Source organism: Podarcis gaigeae, assembly GCF_964106915.1.
Source record: "Podarcis gaigeae genome assembly, chromosome: 2".
Taxonomy (NCBI): domain Eukaryota; kingdom Metazoa; phylum Chordata; class Lepidosauria; order Squamata; family Lacertidae; genus Podarcis; species Podarcis gaigeae.
The window spans coordinates 52,889,861-52,912,403 of NC_139679.1; the positions used below are offsets into that span (position 1 = coordinate 52,889,861).

The window sequence follows — 22,543 nt, forward strand, 5'->3', positions numbered from 1 at the left end:
ATGTCTTGGGACTCTAGTACCTAATGAGACACCTACTTCCATATTAACTTGTTAGTGATACAAGCAATCTTCTGAGGCTCTCTGCTCCTTGAATGCCTCTGCCACTGATGGTGAGGTGGCTGGTGACAAGGGGGAGGACATTATTGACTGAGGTGCCCTGTTTCTAGAACTCCTCCAAAGCAGATCACTTGATACCTTATTTTTTGCCATCTAGGTGCCAGGCAAACCCCATTTTATTTTCCCTGGCCATTTAACAACTGCAGTACATTGGTGTTTGATGTATTTTAAATGCATGGTGGTTTCTGTAATAAGCCCTAGTGTTTTTTACATGCTTTAATTTTGGATTCTAGTATGTTTGTTTTTATTATTTCATTTTCATTTCACTTTTAATTTGTTTGCTGCCTTTCTATATTATCATACACAAGGCTGTTTACAAGTGGAAGAAACAACCAAACAGACAGCAAAGATTTCACATCTAATAGCAACTTTCAAATAACTTTCAAATAAACAACATATCAGGTAAAGCAGTAGTCAATAATGCATTAGAATATAATAGTAAAGAGTAAAATTAAATATCAGCGAACAATAATTAAACAGTTTACGCTTAACAGTTACAATAAAGAATTACCAAATTATAATCAATAAAAATATTGGCAAGTCACAATCCATAAAATACTCCAAAACCATGTAAAAGGATCAAATTGAGAAACATGGGATTGCAAGCCATCCTGAAATTGTTTTGATGAAGGTGTGATGTACAGATTCTCAACTAAAAAAATGTGAAGAGATAAATTATCCTAATGGAACAGCAGTTGCTGGCAGAGGCAATGGGTGAAATAAAGCTTGGTTGAGGAGGGCTGCTTGACCCATCTTTTCCCCAGCCAGGGACAAGGCAACTAGTTATTTTCATTGTCCTTTTCTTCCCTGGACATTCCTTCACTGCCAGAGCAGCCACAACCTTCCTCCCTTTGGGTGCTTGGCAGCTCAACAGCCAGCCAGTAAACTATTGTTAATCAGGGAGTGTGCCTGGCAGACTGACTATGTGGACAGTAGGCGTGTCTTCAGTTGTGAAAGAGAAAGTGGCAAGGACTCCTTTCCTCTTTAAAATCACATTGCCCCTTCCCTGTGTGGGGCTGCTGGGGGGAGAGAGAGATAAACTCTTTCTCTCTCATTTAGTGCCATTTTCAGTGTTTCTCTGCTGCTCTTCTAAAGACTCCAGCAGGTAGTAACAGCAGGTGGTTCTAGACAGCAGCAGCAACAAAAAGCATTAAAAACTTAAAAAAAAAATTATGATACCATAAACTAGGGTAGCAGAGCTCCAACAATGATGAAAAAGTTTTTGTTTTGTTCTTATCGTTAGGAAGACCTAATGAGAACAATGCATGTAGACTTGCCTTCACTTCACTGAAGCGAACGTGTAGGCAATATCTGTGGTTTATCCTATGTTAATGCAGAAACACCACCAGTAAGAATTTGGTAAGTTGCCTCTTTTCTCTGAGTTGAAGCGTTCGAGGGAGAGATGAAGGCAAAAGAAATAATAATGAAGCCAGCGGATGATATCCAGTGTTAGCCATCCTCACAGCAGACCTGTTGAAATCAGTGGCCTGAGTATGACTTAATTGGATATCACACAGTGAGTATAGTGGATGATCTGTAAGGCAGGATATCCTGTTCAGCCATAATTCTCACCATGACGTTTTGGTCTAAATTGCTATCTTTCAGCCTAGCCTAACTCATAGGGTTGTTGTGATAATTTAAAATGGGGAAGAAGGGAACCCATGTATACCACCTCAAGTTTTGGAGGAAAGGTGTGACATAAATTAGATAGATAGGTAGGTAGGTCATTTTGGAGTTCAGGTGTGCATACACATGTGTGTGTAGAAATACTGTCAAATACTGTCTGGGGTGTTTAAATTAAATTAGCCTTCCAGAGTGGCTGGGTCAACCCAGTCAGATGGGCAGGGTACAACTAATACAGTGGTACCTCGGGTTACATACGCTTCAGGTTACAGACTCCTCTAACCCAGAAATAGTACCTCGGGTAAAGAACTTTGCTTCAGGATGAGAACAGAAATCATGCTCCGGCGGCACGGCGGCAGCAGGAGGCCCCATTAGCTAAAGTGCTGCTTCAGGTTAAGAATAGTTTCAGGTTGAGAACAGACCTCCGGAACAAATTAAGTGCTTAACCCGAGGTACCACTATATAGTATAGTATAGTATAGTATAGTATAGTATAGTATAGTATAGTATAGTATAGTACAATACAATACAATACAATACAATACAATACAATACAATACAATTAACTAACTTGTCTCCATATGTGTCTTTTCTAGTTTCTGTCTGCTGCTGTTTCTTCATATTGTTTCTCTTCCTGTCTGAGCTTACTGGATTCATAGCCACTGAAATGTAAGTACAAACTATTGCTGTTGGCAATTTCCCTCGTGTTAAAAAGTGATCGGTTAAATAATAATTCAGTTTGCAGTTATGTTATATCTAAAACTGTGTTAAGATAGGGCTGCCATACATCCAAGAATCGGGCTGCAAAAATGATGTCCAGGTAGATTTTTGCTGACGGGGGACAAGCAGTACTTACCTGACATGGTAAGCCTGAGGTTATCCAGGGAATGGATAAGCTCCGATGATGGTATCAGTTGCTGGAAACCACAGAAGAGGAGAGTGCTCTTGTGCTTGAATCCCAGTTGCTGGTTTCCCACAGGCATCTGTTCCGTCACTGTGAGAGCAGGATGCTGGACTAGATGGGCCATTGACCTTATCTAGCAGGCTTTTCTTATGTACAGTGGTACCTTGGTTTACGAACTTAATCCGTTCCAGAAGTCCGTTCTTAAACCAAAGCATTCTTAAACCAAGACGTGCTTTCCTATAGCAACGGGGGACTCAATTTACAAATGGAACACACTCAACAGGAAGCGGAACATGTTCTGCTTCCAAGGCAAAGTTCACAAACCAAAACACCTACTTCCGGTTTTGCATCATTCTTAATCAAAGTTGTTCATAAGCTAAGCTGTTCTTAAACCAAGGTACCACTGTACTCCCTAATTTTGTCTTATCCCGTGCCCCCATGGCAGCCATTTTGTGACTGCTGCCCACAGTACTTTCTCAAAATTCAACAGGTACCTACTGGTTCAAAACGGTTGCTAACTCCTGGATTAGGCAAACCCATTGTCTGATAAAGATGTGTGTTGCTGACACAAACTTGTTGTCTATCTGGAGGGGTGTGTGATATTTTCTGAAATTCAGAAGGAGGGAGGAAAACATCAGACCTGAAGTTGAATCAGAAGTGCTGGAGTTTGGTATTCTGAAGCAGGGTTTGACAGTTAATTCAATGTAGATTATTTTACTTAACAGATGACCTTAGTCTTGTTGGATATATTTTGAGGGTCAACATATCTGGGGACAGTACAGGCTTATTGAAACTGAATTATCAATCAATCATGTTGAAAAACCGAGAGAAACACTGGAGTACAAAATACAGTAATATATTCTGGTTGACAAGGATAGATAGGCTGAAAACAGAAGAGCACTTCTATTAGGTCCTTCTTCAATATTTCTGGGGGCTGGGAATTGGGAATATAGTTTTGATGCTGATCATGGGTTATAGAATACTGCCAAATGTGGCTGTTCTGCAGTAACATACATATTGTAATAAATTATTTGAAATATGTATTTTTTTTAACCCAAACAAAAACTAAACCCCAAATCATGTTAGTTCTTTAGACTTTAATTTGTTGACTTCCACCTTCAAGTTCTCTTCCTACAAAACCAAAATCAGGTTCCATCAGTGACATTTAACATAAATGAATCCATCATGGGTAACACGTTACTCACTGGCATCCAGTCCTTATCATGATGAGTTGACTTTGTTTCCCGTGACACATAATTCTTTGGTTATTAGGCATTGATGAATTTTCCTAGAAAAGAGCACTTGAAGGGATAAACTGTGATGTCAAGCCTCTGAGAGATCCTACTCATTTGGGGCTTGATTATGGCTGAAATAAATACAGGAAGAAGGTGCTGTACTGTGTTTTTCTGATTTCCAAATAAATACTGCATTTTATTTTTATTTTGTATTTGTTATAATAGTGTGTTTCAGAGGCGATACTCCTTTTTGGTTTTTAAGTAAAGGTAAAGGGACCCCTGACTATTAGGTCCAGTCGTGGCCGACTCTGGGGTTGCAGCGCTCATCTCGCTTTCGGATTGGCACGTCTTAGGCTCTGTGGTTTAACCCACAGCGCCACCCGCGTCCCACCCTATTCTTAGTCCCAGTTTAATGAAGTTCCAGCATATAATGTAACAAACTGCATATAATGTAACAAACTGCATTGGATATGTTTTGAAGGCAGTTGAAAGTAAGTGTGAGGCTGAGCTTGGCATCTGGTAATTTGGCTCCGAGACAAAAAGGCAGCGTCTAGGAATTTGGCAAATCTATTGTAGTTGTCGCTGGGCACATTTTACTGCATGTCCCTCTAGGAAACCTTGGCATTTTATTGGTACATATGATCTTTTTGCAACTGGAATGAAAATTGGAAAGACTAACGAGTATATTGTAGTTTGGAATATCAGCCTTGGGAGCAACACATGCCAATCCCCCAACTCATTCCGTGTCTCACATCTGTAGGAAGAAAGGAGAAAGCACAGTGACCGATATCACGAAAGTATTGTGAAGCTTGGCTAATAGTAAGGCACTTGTAGAAAACAGTAAGGATAGATCGTTACTTGGCCTAGTATTGTTACCCTGCAGGCTTTCTGCTCTGCCTTTCGCAACTGTGTAGTCTTCCCCAGGCAAATTTTTCTTTCATATCGCTAATCAAAAAGTTAGGCTTGTTCATAGTTCAAATTATTATGCAGTTGTGCACTGAGGAAACTCAACCTGCTTTCCCGGTACTGGCTATTATATTGCGACTCCTTTGGTGTGTTTGTTATTGAGCAATCAAAGAAGACATTCCCCCAAATCAACACTGTTGTGAAGTGTGGTAATGTGGGAATAGCTACGCTATTGCGAGATCCAGAGGTTTAAGCCAGAGGCATGTATAGGCCACTGATTGTTGAATGCTAGTCATTTGTAAACTCCACACATGAAATTCTGTTTTCCTGGCCCCAAGCAATGGATTTCCTTGGAAATTATATTGGCTGAATCTCAATTTTACCTGGTGTGATGCCTGCCCTCCCCCAATAATTTAACGTTATCTGGTTCTCAGATATTCTTGTGAATGTGGACTGGCCCACAAGGGTTAAAACACAATGTACAAATGCAGCAGGCTTTGTGCAGAAAGGTCAAAAGTATTGTGGAGATGTATAAGGCTTCTTAGTGTAAGTAGAAAAAGCATGAAAAATGTTTCAGCCCCAGGTAAATGTGCAGCAGGGGTGCCAAAAGTCTCGAAGAAGGATGCTAGGATACCACTTCTCAAAATAAAGCTTCTTTGTTAACAGCACTGAGAGCCTTTGAGCTGAAAAATGGGATAAGAAATGTTCTAAATATAACTAAATAAAACCTGGCAGATTTTGGTATGGCCCACAGAATTTTTGGAGTAGGGTTGAGATCTGCTAGAACCCATGCTATTTGATCTGGAGTCTGCTTTTGCTCACTTCACTGGTACTGATCTTAACAGCCACATATTATCTGCATCCACTGTAGGAAGCATGGGGCATAACTCTACCAACAATATTGAGATAGTATGCTTTTGAACCTGAGCCCCTGCAGAATTATTATGTTTGCCCCATTTTCTTATTGCAGTAAAAATTAAAGTTTACTTATGCCATGATTTCCCTTCTCTCCATTGTGCATGTCCTTGAATGGGTTTCAACTCCATTAGTAACTTTTAAGATAACATTATTTCTATAAGCACCTAGTAGTTTGTATCTGAAAGGATATGGTAGAGAGATGCACTAGGGCTCCAGTTGTTCAACCCCTGGCTTTGCTGCAATACTATTCTGGTTGACTAGCATTTATCCAGCTTTCAGAATGGGGATTAAGTGTCCAATATGTGAACTCCTTTAAAAGAGTAGAGCTGTTAAAAGTAGGCTATTTGCTGGTAGGTATTGGTTGAGCTCCCCTTTCTGTGTCCTACTCACCCAAAGCCAACAAATTTATATGGGACAGGAGAAAGTAAGTGATGGTGACCATCAATTGGCCTCTACCTCTTCAGTGAACCCCCTGACCCTTGGAGCCTCCACCTTCTTCTACCCAGATAAATTTTGGTGCTTGCGGGGTCAAGGAAGCTGAGTAGCAGCAGCAGGCACTTCACATATCCATTTTATGTGTGATTGCGTGGCGTGTGTTTAAAAGATCAGTCCTCTCTGGAGTGAACATACATTGGGGGACATTAATGCATCCTTGCCAGAAGTAGTATCCACTGATAAATCTCTGAAATGGTAGCCTGTATGCCTTACTAAGGGGAGGTAGAAATTGACAGATATTTCAGTAGGGCTTTGTTAAAAGAATTTATTCTTTTGTTGTTACACTTAAATCTAACTTTTCTTCCAGGAAACGCAGAGTGGTGTGCATAGGGTTCCCAAGTAATCTCTTATTCAGACATTGACCAAACCTAAATCCTGGTTCTCTGAGGGTAGAAAGTAGGATGACTGGATCAGTCAGAGTTCAGTATGCCTTGCTTTTGTGTGTCTGTTCTGTCACATTTCCATATTAATTTGTTTTTCCTTTTCTAAATCTGCACACAATCCTACTATCAAACTACCTGCAATTTTACAAAGTGCTCTAAGGGCTGTTTTTTAAAAACAAAAACTATTCATTTGTTTTATTTAAAAATAACAACAGCAACAGATAATAACTCCAAATAGTTAGAAACGCAACTGCTGGGGTCTCAGGGATCCCATGAGGGTCAGCTATCCTTTTTTTCCTTACAAGTTTCGACTAGTGAACCCACTTTGGAATACCGCCCCCCCCATCCCTAGTAGAAAGAAAACTCTCCTATTAAATATTCCTGTTTTTTCTAATTGCCCCAGAGCTGAGATTAAATACCCAAATTTTGAAAGGATCAAAGTGAAAGATTTTGATTGAAGGTTTCTAAAAACGTATTTGTGAGCATGTTCCAAAGGAAACTTTTTCCTTCAGAGCTATTATTTTCCACTGACATGTAAAAAAACAACCCACAAGGATGATGATGAGCACTCTGACTCCAAGGGACGGATAAAGGAAATGAGGTCAATGTTCCACATTTGGATTTTTGCGAAGTTGACAGTCACAAACAGGTACCCTGTCCCACTAAGTGAGTGACTCACGTGGTTAGGGAAATACAGCTGTAAGTGTTAAATGCCTTTGGCATTTCCTGGGCAGGATTGGTGGCAGGTTGAGAGCCATCAGTAGACACTCCTTGTAATTTTTAACGGCCTACCCTGCGTCATCTTGCTGATGCACCATAAATCAAATAACCTATTTCATAGTTAACCCAGTTCTGTAGCCTAACTGCTGGCTGTTGTTATTGTAATAGTATAACTGGTGAGAAAATAGCCACGTACTTTTTGACCTAATTAATACTCTGCAGAAGTGACTTAAAGAGTCTTTCCATACATTCGTCAGTTAAGGAGGAATGAAGTAATTAGCCGAGTGTATGCCGCAACTAATTGATAGCTACACAGTGGGGTTGTAGCAAAATTTGCAGAGTTGTTGTGAGAATGGCATAAGATGAGATAGTGCCACAGCTCTTTTTGGTATTAGGAGCACCTTGTTGCTGCTAGTTACATAATTGTGAGTGACCTAGCAGCCACTGTATTTTTAAAAAGAGAAAGCCAATGGTCCATTGCAAAGTAGTTTAGTTGGTGCAGATTGTGTGCAAATCTGCGGCTGCAAGTAAATAACTCAGTCAAGAATTGTCATAGCAAAGAGAATAAAGAGCACAACAGGTCTTTGCATAGCTGTTTAAAAATCTAGTCTTTATTCCATGCACATCTTTTAAATAATTAGTTCCTTCGGTGTGTTTGTCATTAGGTTACAGTTGAGGACGCATGGTGATAGTAGGTTCCTCTGCAGCAACTTCGTTTTTGTGTGAGATGGAATAAATGAACATCTAGGTCTGCAAACTTATACAGTTAAGATTTTTGAGGTTGGCCAGGTTAGCCCTTGCCAAGGAGCCAGGCCCAGGGGGGTACAAAAATTGCACCTCTCCACTCTGGCTAGGAATGGCTTGGAGCCTGCCTGGCCAACCACACACTCCCTGGGCCTCTCCTATGCTGCTCTGGGCAGCTGTGTGAGGTGCACAGACACCTCTGGCAAAGGCACAAGGGATGGGATGGGCAGGCACCAATACAGCTCCTTGCAAAGGGTGCAGTGAGCCTTGGTACGCCTCTGCTGTGCCTATTTTTAAAAAGCAGTGATTTGTGCAAAGGGGTGGGGGTGGGGAGAATGTGTGCAGAAAATATGGGATAAGATTAGGAAGCAACTGTTACATGTGATCATGAAATAGCTAGGTTTGGCTTTTGAAGAAAGAAGTTATCAGGCAAGATAACTGTACCATGCATTGCTATAAAATCACTGTTACAAATAAAAGTGTTGGGGAAGAGATTGCAGGTATGGTGCAGTGTTCATGAAGGAGGCCAGTGCCAGACTTCTTCCTAGACCACCTCCTCCAATTAGCTTGTGCTTTTGCACAATAAACACAGGGTATGAAGCAGAATGATTTTAGATCATGGGATGTGGGCTGCCTTTTCTTAGTGCATGAATCTCCGTTTTGGTTCCTTTGAATGCAGCCTGGTATTTTGTGGTAGTAGTTTGCAAACTTTCCATGATGGCTTGTCGACCAAAGAACCATTACATGTCTCTCTTGGAGGATTCTAGGGCACATTGCTCCCTGGTGTCACCTGTGTAAACGGAGAGTATGCCCTAGAACATACACTGCTGTCTCATGCTGCTGCGCATTGCAGGGGGTGGGAATCAGTAATAGTAGGCAAGCTAACTTTTAGGGTGGCTTATCCAGCACCACTAATTTCTGGGGTGAAGAACCCCTAAGATGCTTCTGCAACACTAAAGAATTCCTTCAACACTGTTAGAAAATTGCTGGTTTAAAGTGAGTGTCAATTGTTCTAGTTGAGGGAGTGTGATTTAATGGCTTGAAAGAAATGGTGGCATTTGTCTCTTGTATTGCTTTCCTAATGGTATGACTGGCAGACCTTGGGCAAATAACTTGGCTTTTGCTTCTTCTTATGCCATACTTTTAAAGTAAGGATAACCGTATTGGTCTGGCTGCTTCATCAGCTTAATTAATGCTCACTTAACACTTTTGAGATACTATAATGAAAGGTGTTGCAAGATTGTGAAGTGATTGAGTTATGCCATTCATCCTCTTCTGTGTGTGTTTGTGTGGGTTAACAGGAAGTGGAAGTCTGTGTGCTATGGTGCCAATTATGATGACTGACTCAGATCAATGTTGACATCTGACCTCCATTTTCTTTTGTACCGGTCTGAGAACTGTACTTCCTTTCTTAGTTGTCCAGTCTGTTTTTTACATTCTTGATTTGAGCAATGAGCAATGACTTTTTAAAATGAGGAAGTAGCAAATATGTTTGAGACAGCATGCATTTTTAAGTAGCAAAGCAACACTGCTGTTAAAAAAGAACTTGCCTCTTGTTCCAAACCTGGAAACTAAGGCCTCTGTGTCAGGCGTACCCCTCTCTTAGTGAATGAGGAATGGAGATGCAGGAAACTACAATTGCAAGAATTATGAAGGGTGGGAAGGAGCAATAGAAAATGTATTTGAGACATTTGGGTAGCCTGAAATTAAGTGGTGTTGGATGGCAATTTTTACTCAGATTTAATGGTGGGATTGGAAGGTGGGGGTCAGTGAAGAAGCTTTAGAGAACATTCTTACTAAAAGTGTTATTCTTAACATCAGTAAGGGAAAGGATTAGGAGGAATTTGATAGGTAGTGAATAGAAAATAGAAGAACTAGACTGTGCTGCAAATCTGTTTGAAAACATTAAAACAACAAGGTGTTAGTCTGACTTTCTTTTTCCCCCTCTGCTTTTGAAAGATGATGAGATTTAGATGTGTTGAAATCCTTTAATGTGACTGAAGAAGAAAAATATGTGCAAATTCTCTTGAGTTGACTGCTATCCCAAAATATCTCTCACAGAGGCCTCACTTCAGGAATCAGCCTCTCCTTATTGGGGCAAACTCCTCTCTCACCTAAACCCCTCTCTGCAGCTGCTGCTTATGTAATTTGTAGGTCTGGCCAGACTGTCCCTGAAAGCTCCTTGTACAGTGCAAGTTCACTGAGCATCAAGCCCCAGTCTTGTTTGAGTTGGCCCCAACAAATGTTAAGTTTTTAACGCTTCTGCCACATGCTTTTTTCCCATTTATCTGAAGTACTGGCTGCAAGTCCTGGAGAAAAGTGATGCTTGCCTCCCCCTGGTGCCTACAACTTTTTTCTTCCTTTGCAGTTCCTGTGGTGGCTCAGCATAGACAAGCTGACAGAAGGTGACCCCTCCAAAACAGTGTTGCACATTTCAGCTTTCTTGGTTGCTTTGAATGGGTAACATCAAAGGTGTTTAAAAATAAATAAATTCTGAATTTCTATACAGTGCTGGAGAATTCCAAAACTTGCAGGATATCTTCCAAAACCACTAATCACTCCCTGCCCCCCCCCCCCCAATAAATCTCTTCTCATACAATCTGGGCACCCAAAGAGAGCTTCTGGGGCACTAACTAGGGTACATGGGATTTAGGACAAATAGGGACCCAGCACTGAGATTTAAGAGGAATTTGAGCTCCCAAGGGACACCCTTCCAGGTGAAAAGAAGATTTTGTAGGAGAGGGAGGATACGTGTTACCAGCTGAGGAACTGTCAAAAATTTTTAAAAAGGAAAGAGTTAATAGTCTCTGCAGCAAAGCACTAAACTGCACTAGAGCTGTATTGTTACCTCACTTGAAGTTTTATAGATGTTTCTGGGAAAGAAAGAAAGAAAGACCCAATCACAAAACAGGTTCCTGAAGAACACTACAGATTGACACAAGCTTCCCACTTAAGGTTGACTTGGCTACCTGTATTCACTAGTAATATCAGTGTCAAACCTGCAATGCTGGACTGCCTTGGAGTGAGTTTTGAGAGGCTGTTTTTTGTTTTGTTTTTTAATAAACAAAATGTAACTGACAGGATGGGTGTGGCTTTGATTTCATAGATCTAGGAAGAGAAGAGAAGGAAGCAGCAAGGCTTTGTTATGAAACAGGCTGTCTGGCAAACGGGCATCCCACAGGAAACACTACTTGAGTGCAGATAGGTACATTGCTAATGAGGATTAATGCTTGTCCTGGTTGACATCACTCCTGGGATCTGGAAGGACAGTGTTACTTAATCCGAAGGACTACATAATCAGCCGATGAGAAATTATTTTGAAGGCTTAATTCTTTGTATCAGAACATACAGCTGTAGTGAAGGAACAGCAAACTAGGTCATCTGTGAGCAGACATGTTCCCCACCCCCACCCCGTGTCATGCTTATTAATCACTCAAAAAATAAGTTGAGCAATGCTTACCAATAGCTCTTCGGGCTAAATTTAAGAGGGATTGGTTATATGTTTGCTTGTGCGAAGGTGAGGCAGCCAGCTGAAGAAACGTAGCACGCTCCTGAACTTGTTCACCTGACACTAATGATCTTCCTCACAAAACTTGTATTGTGACCAGTTACTCAATCATAAATTCTGACCCTATCTCTAAAGTAAGAGGAATGTGCCCTCCATGAACAGGGAAAACACTTTAGCCAAACACCCCCAGCTTCTGTCAACTATTCCACTGCAAGCTTGCTTCCATTCTTCATAAAGCATTGCGGTCCATTTTCTGCACTTGGTTCAACTTCTTGAAGTGTGAGGTGGGCCACCTTAGAAGGTACGAAAAATGGCCGGACAAGTATGAGGCCCTTCCTGGTTTTCTCAGTATGTATTCATTAGGTCAGGAGATGGAGATTTTTAGCTACCTGCTCTAGTCAGAGTAAGTGCTGGAAAAGAATGTGACCATTCTCTTTTTTGTTTTGTTTTGTTTTGTTTTGTTTTGTTTTGTTTTGTTTTGTTTGTTTTTACAAAGCTTTTGTTTCCCCTGATTTCATTTCCTTTAGCTGCTTTCACATGGGTGTCTGGAGAAATAGAATTAATTTTAAGACATGATACATTTCATTGGTGTTGGTTACGCATAAGAAGGCATGCGTATTTATTTCCTCAACTTACAAAGGGTTCTCTGTGACAAGATTTGGAAACCCCTGTTCAAAGCAGAAGCTGTCGTCAGGAATGAATGTGAAAGATGCAGCGAGAAAAAGGTCAAAGTCAGATAAATTGAAAAAGACATAATTGCCATGAGTGAATGAAGGGAGTGGTAGCAACAGGCAGAAGTGAAATGGAGAAAGACCTGCTGGAAAGAAGGTGTGACCCAGGATGACTGTGATGGGAACAGGTGCATCACTCAGATCTTCACTCCTATGCTAATTGGTTATCATTTCTCGTTTTCTGGGTACTTCATGCTATACCAATCGAATCCTTTATATATTGTAATTGTAGCTCTCTATGTTAATGCACCATGTATTTGTTATTGTTAGTTTGTTAGGTGTTTATAGGTTTAATTCATTCCTGTTACTGTTATAGTTCCTATGCATATTTTCATTTAAAAATTAAATATAGATATTTACCAGTAGGAGTTATGGCCTGTCATACTTAAAGTCTATTTTTTTGTCTTAAGAGGAAATATTTGCACAGAATTAAGCATTGGAATTCCATGAATGCACATCAAGCCTCTTCATTTCTGAGAATATGGAGGACTTGGTGGGCTGAGCATTATTGTGTCTCCTGGTTGCATCCCCTCTATGAGTTGGATCTGTTCCAGCTTATTTATTTATTATTTATTATTACATTATATCCTACCTTTCCTCCAGAGACCTTAAGGCAGACATCTCCAAACTGCAGCCCTCTAGATGTTTTGGCCTACAACTCCCATGATCCCTAGCTAACAGGACCAGTGGTCAGGGATGATGGGAATTGTAGTCCAAATGTCTGGAGGGCCGAAGGTTGGGGGTGCCTGCCTTAAGGCGATGCAAGCACTTCTTCTCTTCTGCGCTTTTATCCTCACAACAACCCTGTGGGGTAGGTTAAACTGAGAGAGTGTGCCTGGCCCAAGGTCACCCATAGAGCTTCATGACTGAATGGGGAATTGAACCCTGGTCTCCCAGGTCCTTGTCCAGCACTCTAAACCACTACACCACACTGGCTCTTCTGATTCTTGGGTGGGTCTGTGGATGCAGTTCCTCCTCCTCCCTGTTTAGATATGTCAAGTGTGTATGGCTACTTTGGGGGAGCGAAGTGTGCACTCTGCACCTTTTTAGTTTGAGGACCATATATAAGATTGTCCCTCTTCCATTTATAAGCTGGCAGGCCAGAAATGTTCCACAAGGATCTCTTAGCTCAATTAATAATTCCAAAACTGAAATGGAAGAGGTCGTGCAAGGCTGGACTTGCAATTAAGTAATGTGAAAACAGTAATTTCAGGTACAGTTTTTCACAGAGAGCCAAAGGAAGAGTGTCACTCTGACCTTCTAGTTCAGTGGCTAAAATGTCAGCATCTTGGGCCTCACTTCTGTTACTGTATGTTCTGACTTTTGATTGAGGCAATATTAGACCTGACATTATTATTTCATTTATAAAGCATTTAATTTTACTTGGGCTGGTAAGGAGGGCTTTGTGGTAACATTTTTTATGTTTAACACCATTGTATATTCAAACCCATACCCCTCTCCTTGACTTAAATGAGAGCAGGATACCTTTAAATTACTTTTGGATCTGCAGTTCTTCATTGTACAGTGGTACCTCGAGTAAAGAACTTAATTCGTTCTGGAGGTCCACTCTTAACCTGAAACTGTTCTTAACCTGAAGCACCACTTTAGCTAATGGGGCCTCCCGCTGCCGCTGCGCCGCCACTGCACGATTTCTGTTCTCATCCTGAAGAAAAGTTATTAACCCGAGGTACTATTTCTGCATTAGCGGAGTCTGTAACCTGAAGCATATGTAACTTGAAGCGTATGTAACCCGAGGTACCACTGTATATCTCTTTTTGGAGGATTTGTTTGTTAGTTTGTTGTTCTTTTTTTAAAGAATGATGTGGCTTTGAAGCTTGTATGACCAATGTTACAGCAAAGCCCTCTTTGTTCTCTTTCTGTGCAGATTTCCTCTTCCTGTGTCTCGCAAATAATGGTTTTTGTACTATTCTGTCTAAAATAAAAGCACCTATCTTCCTCTCCCCTGCAGCGTTAACGAGCTCTACGTGGATGATCCAGACAAAACGAGTGGTGGTAAAATAGACGTAAATTTGAACATCAGTTTGCCGAATCTGCACTGTGAATGTGAGTACATCTTTTTTTGCGGCTGTGTTTGCCAGTAGTGGTTGAGTAACCACTATGTTGGCTTCATAATTCACGTTCAGATTGCTATGAATCATTTCCATTCTTTTTCTAGGAAAAAAGAAGAAAATGTCCTCTTTAGAGTGCATTCTTGCTTTTATGAATGGCTGCTTTCCGCTATTACTAAACACTTATTTGGGCAATGGCGTATAAGGCACTCTATTAAAGTGACATAGCCCCTAAGGTAAAAGAAAAGCATTTTTGGAACATTCTTCCCCAGGGGGACTCACCTAGGACCTGTCTTCCGGCACCAGGCAGAAATCCTTCTTTAAACTTTCTTTCCCCAGGCCTTACAAAACATCAGCTGAACTGTTTTAACCTGTCCCTATTATGCTCCTGTGTTTTATCCTGTTGCTGCTGTTTTGTTTTTGCTGTTTGTTATTATTGTTATTATTTATTAAATTTGTACACCACCCTTTATCCAAAGATCACAGGGCGGTTCACAACAAAAAAACATAAAATGAGAACGCAGAATACATAACACAAATAAGAACAAAAGTAAAAACAAACCAATAACACACACACACACCCAAATGAAAAAGGACATAGGATGTTAATCAGCCAAGGGCCTGGTTGAGGAGAAGCACTTTTGCCTGGCACCTAAAGATATGTAATGAAGGCACCAGGTGAGGCTCCCTGGGGAGAACACTCCACAAATGAGGAGCCACTACAGAAAACGCCCGTACCTTGCTATGAGAGGCAGCAGGAGAGAAGGATTGATACCTATGTCCTAGGAACAAATCACTAAATACTTAATAATGCAATTCACCTAGAGTACTTATTGAGTTCAGACAAGGAGATCTGCAAATCATCTGATAATAGAGCCCATATATGACTAAAGGAGTACTTGGGAGATAAGAGAAACTTGCTGATGATTATGCTTTCTGATTAGCCTAACTGCTGACTTAATTAAATAATTTTATTTGTATTCTAATTTTTAAAATATCAGAAAGGTTTCTTAAGAACGATTCATGTATCCTTCTCTGTAGTATGTTATTTTTAACGCTCCCATTCTTTTCCCGCTTTTTCCCTGATTCCTAAACGCATAGTGATTGGTCTGGATATCCAAGATGAAATGGGAAGACATGAAGTTGGCCACATTGATAAATCGATGAAAATTCCTCTGAATAATGGGGATGGGTGCAGATTCGAGGGCCATTTTAGCATTAACAAGGCAAGTTGGAATAATCCATTCTGGGGAAATGTTGGCAAGTTTGACAATAAATTGTTGTGAAGTCTCTGGATGCTGCACTGCTGTGAGAGCTGGGAGGGTTACATAGCCAGGTCTAAAGGTACGGGTGCCCCCCCCCCCAAGAACACACTGCAGGACATTATGGAAACAACTGAGGCAGCCTGCATTGTTCCGGGATAAATGAGGGTCCTATTTTTATGTTTTGTTTCAAGGAACCAGAATGCTAATGCAGTCATGGTAAGGGGAATTGTGTGTGTCAGTAGATCTTCTAGATTACTATTTCTGGCAGCAAATTAGAATGTTTTTCTGGAAGCAAATCTAATTATGAATAAACACAGCAGCCCAGTCATGAAATGGAGAACCAGAGTACCTATTGGCAAAAAATGCACCATTCTGCTATTTGGAAATGACTGGCTGGTGTGTCTACCTGCTAGCAAATGCCATTGTTCTTGTGCTAATCTTTGTGTACGTAAATTGTGGGATGTAGTTCAAAAAGCAGTAACAAAGAACTACTGCTACCAAAGAAAAGAAATTTTAGTTGAATAAGAGTTGAGTTTTATTTGATTGATTTTTAAATCTGCATGAATTACCATATGCATAAACAATTACATTGAAGAGAAAAATGTGTGTATTGGGGTAGCTGAGCCTGTGCCAACCTGATGCCCGCCAGATGTTCTGGACTCCTACCCTCTTCAGCCCCAGCCAGCGTGGCTGTAGTTCAGAATATCTGGAGGGCACTAGCTTGGCAAAGACTAGTGTAAGTATGTGTGAAAAGAACATCCCGTATTTCTCTCTCCATAAGACGCTCCTGACAATAAGGCGCACCTAGTTTTTAGAGGGGAAAAGCAAGAAAAACTAATTTCTGTGCAGAGCATGTAAGCGGCTCTCGCTCTGCTTGCTCCCTTCCGTCCCTCCTCTCACTTCGCTGTGAAGCCAGCAGAGCAAGAGGTGCTGCATGGCTGTCGTTCTTTCTCTGCTGTCAGCAGCGCAGCGCCTCTGGCTTCTCTTCTGGCTTCCCAGAGAAGCGGGAGGAGGGACCAAAGGGAGCCCCTTCCGTCCCTCATCCTACTTCGCTGAGAAGCCAACAGAGTGAGAGCGACAGGCGGGAGCCATGGCTCCGGCTGCGGAGGCATCCCTCAGCTCCCCCTGCTGCCCAGTGCATTCGCTCCATAAGACACATAGACATTTCCCCTTACTTTTTAGGTGGAAAAAAGTGTGTCTTATGGAGTGAAAAATACGGTAAAAAGATCGCTGCTGGATCATACTAAGGGCCCCATTCTAACAGTGGCCAATTACAGCAAGCACTACTGTAGAAGTGTACCCGCTTTTGTGTGAAATAGTCTTTTCTAAGATGCCAACTGCTACTATAGTTTTCATAAATATTTACATTTTTGTTTTTTTAAAAAATGACACATCTTAGAAAATGTGTTGCCTGATTTAGTCAAGGGTACATTTTAGATCAGTTAATCTAGCTATTTAGCTGACTAAACCAGCAGCCCTAGTTAGAACGGAAAGCAGCAAAGAGAGGTGCGTATTTGTGGGGGCAAAAACCACTCTAGAAAGAGGAAGTCATGCTGCACTGACATGTTGCCGTGGGGTGGAGCATTGGTAAACATGGGAGCTGAAAACACTTCTGAGTTCTTTGTGGTTTGTTGATGAGCTCAGAGTGTCAGCGTGTTTTCTTTTCTCCTCCCAAAGCATTGTACAGCCAGCGTGTGAGTCACTGCAGTGCAAAGGGCTGTGGCCCAACTCTGCACAAACTCCCTTCTGTTCCAAGAGATGCTCAGCCGTTGAGGAATGCCAGCAAGCGAGAGAGAGAGAGAGAGAGAGAGAGAGAGAGAGAGAGAGATGGATGGTTTGGGAGATGTGTTTCTTCTCTCATCTCAGTGGAGACCAAGTTTCTCTTCCAGCAGCAAGGGGTGTACGCATTTTGTTGGGCGGGTGTGTCTAGCATTAGGTAATCTGACCATGTAAGGCAGTCTATGACTTCACTTGGGTGGGGGAGAGGGAGTGTGTGACTGCTAGCATAATAAGGATGTAACCCTAATTCACACCTCATTTTTATACCACAGGCTACAAAATCCTGCTGCTTCCTCTTCCTCCTAATTCATGTTGGAGCACACCTAAAAATAACAAGCAGGCCCTACCCTTGCTTATGCTGCAGTACAAAAATATATGTGAATGTTTTTATTTGATTGCTTTCCCCTCTGTCAGCTGTTTTTTGTGTCAGTCATCAGCCACCGTAGCAAACTGCAAAACAACTTGCGAGTCTATGTAGATTGTGCAGTTTTTAATCTTTATACTTAAAATAATAACAAAGTACATAAAGAGCTCCTGCGTTGGATTGTATATTTGCTGTCTAAGGCTTTCTTTGTACTTCTAAGAAAAAGTGCCCTTAGTGTGGTTTATCGCTCACCCCCTCCAGCTGTGTATTATTTTGGGTGGTTCGTGTGGAATTTTGTTAGGAGAAGTACCTTAGATTTCAGCTGCTTTGGTTTAATGACAATACAATTAGATAAAACAAAAAAATTTCCTTCCAGTAGCACCTTAAAGACCAACTAAGTTAGTTCTTGGTATGAGCTTTCGTGTGATTTTATATATATATTAAAAAATCCTGACAGCTCCCATAGGCAACCCACTGTGATGTCAAAAGATTTTTTTTTTTTACCACTCTCATAGTCCCCTGATGTGATTCTATGATGCCACAAGGCTTTTGCAACCATCCACAAGACCTCGAAACTGTGTTCTAGAAAAGAAAAGCTGAAACCCACTTTTACACTTTGGCCATGCCCACTTTGAAATGCGGCCCCTGGAGCATTGACAATGCGTCATTGAGGCCCTTGGCCCCCCAAATGTTAGCCACTCCTGTCATAAAGAGTAGCTCCTTATTTCTGTGTGTACGTGTGTGGTTTTATGATGACATTGTTGCTGGATTTGACTTTGTTGTTATTAATGATGTATTAATGTTTTGGATTTGGATACTTTAAATGATGTAAGTCCCTTTGTGGGTAATTTGGCTGCACAGTGAGCTGGCATTCCCAGTGATTGAATGGACAGGCTTTGGGTGACATGTAGACCCTAGCAAGCTGGTTGATGCAAATACTATAGCGGAGTGTTTATGAGTATATGGTCACAGGTAGGCATCCCTCTTTCTCTTTCAAGTGTCAAGCTGTTTGAAGTTATCCCAAGCTTTATTCAAATGCAAAAAGGGTATGTGATGTACCTGACAAAATATACCTGACAGAGGTGTGAGGTACCTGACAAACTGACCCTGGCTGTTATTGGTCAGAAAGAGCCTGAGGTCTTCCCTCCAAGGGTAGGGGAGAGAGCCTTTAAAAGCAGATCCGCCATTGCAGCTTGGACCCTTCTACGATCAGAGTCCAGAGAGGAAGCGGACTGTTTTTGCTACCTCCTCATAACCAGACTGAGATCACTGTGCTATTAGTACCGTATTTTTTGCACTATAGGACGCACCGGTCCATAGGACGCACCTAGATTTGGGGGGGAAATAAAGAAAAAAATATATTTCCCTCCCCCAGGCACGGGACTGGGGCGGGGGAAGCCCGAGCTTCCCCCTCCCCCAGAACGGGACCCAGAGCCATGCCGAAGCTGCGTGCAGCTTTGGCATCGCTCTGGGAGCTTGCGGGGCTGGGGGAGGAGGAAGCCCTCCGCCAGCCTCCAAACCATGTCGGGAGACAGCGGGATGGCATGCTGCGCCTCTCCCGCTGTCCCCCCAGTTTGCGGGGCTGGCGACGGGGAGGAGCAGCTTCTCCCCCCCCCCGCCAGCCTTCTAGCCAAGTCGGGGGACAGCGGGATGGCGGCGTTCCGCCTCCCCGCTGTCCCCCGAGCTTGTGGGGCTGGCGGTGGGGCCCTCCTGAAGCCTGGAGAGCGAGAGGGGTTGGTGCGCACCGACCCCTCTCGCTCTCCAGGCTTCAGCAAAAGCCTGCATTCGCACCATAGGACGCACACACATTTCCCCTTCATTTTTGGAGGGGAAAAAGTGCGTCCTATAGTGCGAAAAATACGGTAAGTAGGACAGAAGTAGTCAGCTTTTGGAGTCATTGGGCTCTTTCTGTTTTTAATAATTCTGTGGGACCTTGTTGCCCTCTTCCTTATTTAATCTTAATAAAGTTTCACAATTGGATGAGTGAAAGCAGAGTGTGATTGCCACCCTTGGGATTCAGAAATCTCAATGTTCCTAGACCACTTTGGGTTTCATGCTAATGGAAGTCGTAAGACCAGAGTGCGTAAAGCCAGGAATTTGCCCAGTTCTCTCTGGGAGAAGCAGAGAGCTGGATTTATACTCCTGTGTAAATTGCAAGGGATTGGCTGGAGGCATGAAACATGTGGGTCCAGGAACCAGGGCTTTAACACTTAATTGAGTATACCGTTTCCGCCTTTGTTTCTGGGGCTGTAGGCGACCGAGAAGGATGGTGGTGGAAGCAAGTGTCAGATAGTAAGACCTAGTTGCTAGGGCTGTGGGGCTGTGGGGCAGCTGTTCTGCAAGGATGGGGTGTGAGACACTCTACTAAGCATCTCCCCTTCTCCACAAGGTTCACTTATGTTCCTTGACCAGATGGAGCTAAGGAGGACGAGTCCTATGCAGAGCAACTTGCTCTTATCACCCAATGAGTCATTGGGCTTAGCAGCAGCAATGAATGAATGAATGAATGAATGAATGAATGAATGAATGAATGTATATTTCTTCTCTTCTACTAAGAGAACACAGGGCAGTGTACCAAAAAACGATATCATATGATCTATAAAAGTGCAACTAACTATATGAAATCAGATTTATTTCAAAGCTTAATTGGTGGGTCCTCACTGTGACCATCTCCAATGTAGTTTTTGATCCACCCTTTGCAGGACAGTGAACTATCAGTTTCCATGATGTAGAGAAGCCAAAAACAATGAACGCACGCCCCCCTCCAACACACACAGTCCCCCCTTCTACTTGCTTCCTTATTGTAGTAGTGCTTGAACGGGATTCTGTTTAAAATGCTTTGTGATGCAGTTCCATTTGTAACAAACCCTGAAAGGCTGCTGATCCCAGAGTGATCTAATCACAATTAACAATTGTCATGGTAACCAGAGTTCTTAGCTGAAATCTGTGCATTCAGGAACTATGTGTACTATAATTTTGTAAAGAAAAAGCATGTTTGGGAAGGGGCCACTGTAAAAGCTGGAGCCTGATTGTCATTAAAAAAAAAGAATTCATTTAAAATCTACTTCAGCTGAAGAGCCCTCTTGGCACTTGCCAGGGCATCCAGTGATAATGGCCATTACAGATCTCTCTGTCCCTGACCTAACTATTTTGTCTTCAAATCCAGCCTATGGTAGCTGGAGCAAAAGGAGAGGTTGTGTGAAGTTCCAGCTGCTTCAGCGCGTGCCAGGCTGGTTGTTTGGATTTAAGCTGTGGCTGTACTTGCATGTTTTGGCACATGGTCTTGGAGGCGGTGGGCCAGAAGACTTTCCCTACAGCTGTCATAGACTGAGGTGGTCATGAAGATCAGGGACAAAACATCTTGAAATGAGGGATGTAACGAAGAGCATAAATCGTAGTTTAAGGAGAGCCAAAGCTCTTTGTGCTAGATGAGAGTCTTAGGAATTCAAAACGTCTAAGAACTGCAGCACAAAGAACTGGGTGGTGGCCGTATTTCACCCTCTTGTTAACAAAGGTGCTTGTTTGAAGGTGAAATGGGTGCAGCTTCATGGCAGTTCTCTTGGTGATGGGATGTGTAGATGGGAATGATTCACAGGGCCAATGCAAGAAGTAATGTTAGCACAGGATATATTTCCAACAGCCATTTCCTTTCTTGGGGTGGGTGGGGGTGGAGCTTACCATCCTTCTAGCTTAGCACTAGAGTGCAGAACCAGGAACTCAGGCCTTATGTGGTGGGTGATAATCTTGAATCAGTATTACTCATGTAGTGCAGCAACTGATGCAAAATTGCAGCCATCATGTGGGAGCTCCGTGGATCCCTAGGTGGAGCTTAACAAATACTTCATTTGATTTAGGGGAGGAGGCAAGAGTGCTCCAGATCTCTGAGCCTTTGATGAGTGAGTGGTCAATTATAGCAGTCTTCTAGATTGAGAGTAGATTATTGTGACGATTATTGAATCTAGCCTGTGACTAACCCCTTTCCTTGATGAAAGCATTGTAAGGTTTTAAAACCTTTTTCTCTGTAATAGATGTTGGAGCCAAATAATGTAAGTCACCAGCCTTAGCCTTGTGTTCCCTATCATTCAGCTTAGTCTGTGTTGAGAACTTAAAAGCTTAATAAATGCTGAACTCTTGCCTGCTTTTAGGTTCCAGGTAATTTTCACGTATCGACACACAGTGCCACTGCACAGCCTCAGAATCCTGACATGACACACGTCATCCACAAACTAACCTTTGGTGACAAGTTACAGGTGAGTCTTGAATTAAGACATCTCTTAAGAGGATGCAATAGACGCTACATTTGCTAACTGTTAAACTTTCATGTATGTTGTCGTATGTGGCATAAAAGGTTCCAGAGGGTGAAGAGGTTACATTTTCAGTCTGACATATTTAAGTAATCTACTGTGATAGGTAAAAGTATTTGGAAAAGGGCTGCTTCTTTACTCCCCAAAAATAAAGCAGTATACCTGATTGGTGCTTATAAGCACATACGTATTATAAGATGAAAATCCACTTTCATGATACAATATGCAGTCGTACCTTGAATCCCGAACGCCTTGCAAGTCAAACATTTTGGCCACAAACCGGGAAGTGAGTGTTCCAGTTTGCAAATGTTCATTGGAACCCGAACATCCGATGCAGCTGACACAGCTTCCGATTGACTGCAGGAGCTTCCTGCAGCCAATCATAGAGTTGGAAGAGACCACAAGGGCCATCGAGTCCAACCCCCTGCCAAGCAGGAAACACCATCAGAGCACTCCTGACATATGGTTGTCAAGCCTCT

General features: G+C 42.1%; 1 protein-coding gene across 1 annotated transcript in view; it reads left to right on the forward strand.

Moving 5' to 3' along the window:
• The window catches only part of ERGIC1 (endoplasmic reticulum-golgi intermediate compartment 1), a 74,807-nt gene that overhangs the window by 35,175 nt on the left and 17,089 nt on the right, over positions 1-22,543 (forward strand). The window contains exons 3-6 of the mRNA XM_083721263.1: positions 2,336-2,408; positions 14,253-14,347; positions 15,454-15,578; positions 21,906-22,010. Coding sequence (XP_083577389.1) covers positions 2,336-2,408; positions 14,253-14,347; positions 15,454-15,578; positions 21,906-22,010 — 398 coding nt within the window. The remainder of the gene's footprint in view (positions 1-2,335; positions 2,409-14,252; positions 14,348-15,453; positions 15,579-21,905; positions 22,011-22,543) is intronic.